Source organism: Pyrgilauda ruficollis, unplaced genomic scaffold (assembly GCF_017590135.1).
Source record: "Pyrgilauda ruficollis isolate IOZ18807 unplaced genomic scaffold, ASM1759013v1 scaffold2008, whole genome shotgun sequence".
Classification (NCBI taxonomy): Eukaryota; Metazoa; Chordata; class Aves; order Passeriformes; family Passeridae; genus Pyrgilauda; species Pyrgilauda ruficollis.
Window position 1 is genome coordinate 1 of NW_024519297.1, and position 988 is coordinate 988.

Genomic DNA, 988 nt, shown 5'->3' on the forward strand with positions numbered 1-988 from the left:
ATCCCAGTCCCCTCCCAGTCCAAACCAATGACCCCAACCCCAAACCAGTACAAACCAGTATAAACCAGTATAAACCAGTATAAACCAGTAACCCCAGACCCTCATTTTCCCCCATTTTTAACGCTTTAATCCCCTCCCAGTCCCCTCCCAGTTCATCCCAGTCCCCTCCCAGTCCAAACCAGTGACCCCAGACCCCAACCCAGTCCAAACCAGTGACCCCAGACCCCAAACCAGTATAAACCAGTATGAACCAGTATGAACCAGTATGAACCAGTACCGGCAGCTGGCAGCGGGGGCAGCAGCACTGGTGGCACTGGGGACACTGGGCCGGGCCGCGCTCGGCCTCGAAGATGAACCCGAAGGAGCACTGGGAGCAAACTGGGACTTACTGGTTTGTACTGGGAGGCGTCCGGTGCAAACCAGTATAAACCAGTAACAGAAAAACCCAAACCAGTATAAACCAGTAACCCCCCAGAACGAAACCAGTATAAACCAGTAAGGGAAAAACCCAAACCAGTATAAACCAGTAACCCCCCAGAACAAAACCAGTATAAACCAGTAAGGAAAAAAGCCAAACCAGTATAAACCAGTAACCCTAAACCCCCTCCAAATCCCCTCTCAGTTCACCCCAGTATAAACCAGTAACCCCAAAACCCCTCCCAGTTCATCCCAGTATGAACCAGTAACCCCCCAGAACGAAACCAGTATAAACCAGTAACAGAAAAACCCATACCAGTATAAACCAGTATAAACCAGTAAAGGAAAAACCCAAACCAGTATAAACCAGTAACCCTAAATCCCCTCCAAAACCCCTCCCAGTTCATCCCAGTATAAACCAGTAACCCCCCAGAACGAAACCAGTATAAACCAGTAAGGGAAAAACCCAAACCAGTATAAACCAGTAAGGGAAAAACCCAAACCAGTATAAACCAGTAACCCTAAATTCCCTCCAAAACCCCTCCCAGTTCATCCCAGTATAAACCAGTAA

General features: G+C 48.4%; 1 protein-coding gene across 1 annotated transcript in view; it reads right to left on the reverse strand.

The window, feature by feature from the left end:
- Positions 1–271: 271 nt before the first annotated feature.
- Positions 272–988, reverse strand: part of LOC121353379 (E3 ubiquitin-protein ligase RNF31-like) — a gene marked incomplete at its 3' end in the record, with an annotated part of 2,342 nt that continues 1,625 nt past the window's right edge. Inside the window, exon 2 of the mRNA XM_041467166.1 lies at positions 272–367. Within this exon, the coding sequence (XP_041323100.1) occupies positions 272–367 (96 nt within the window). The remainder of the gene's footprint in view (positions 368–988) is intronic.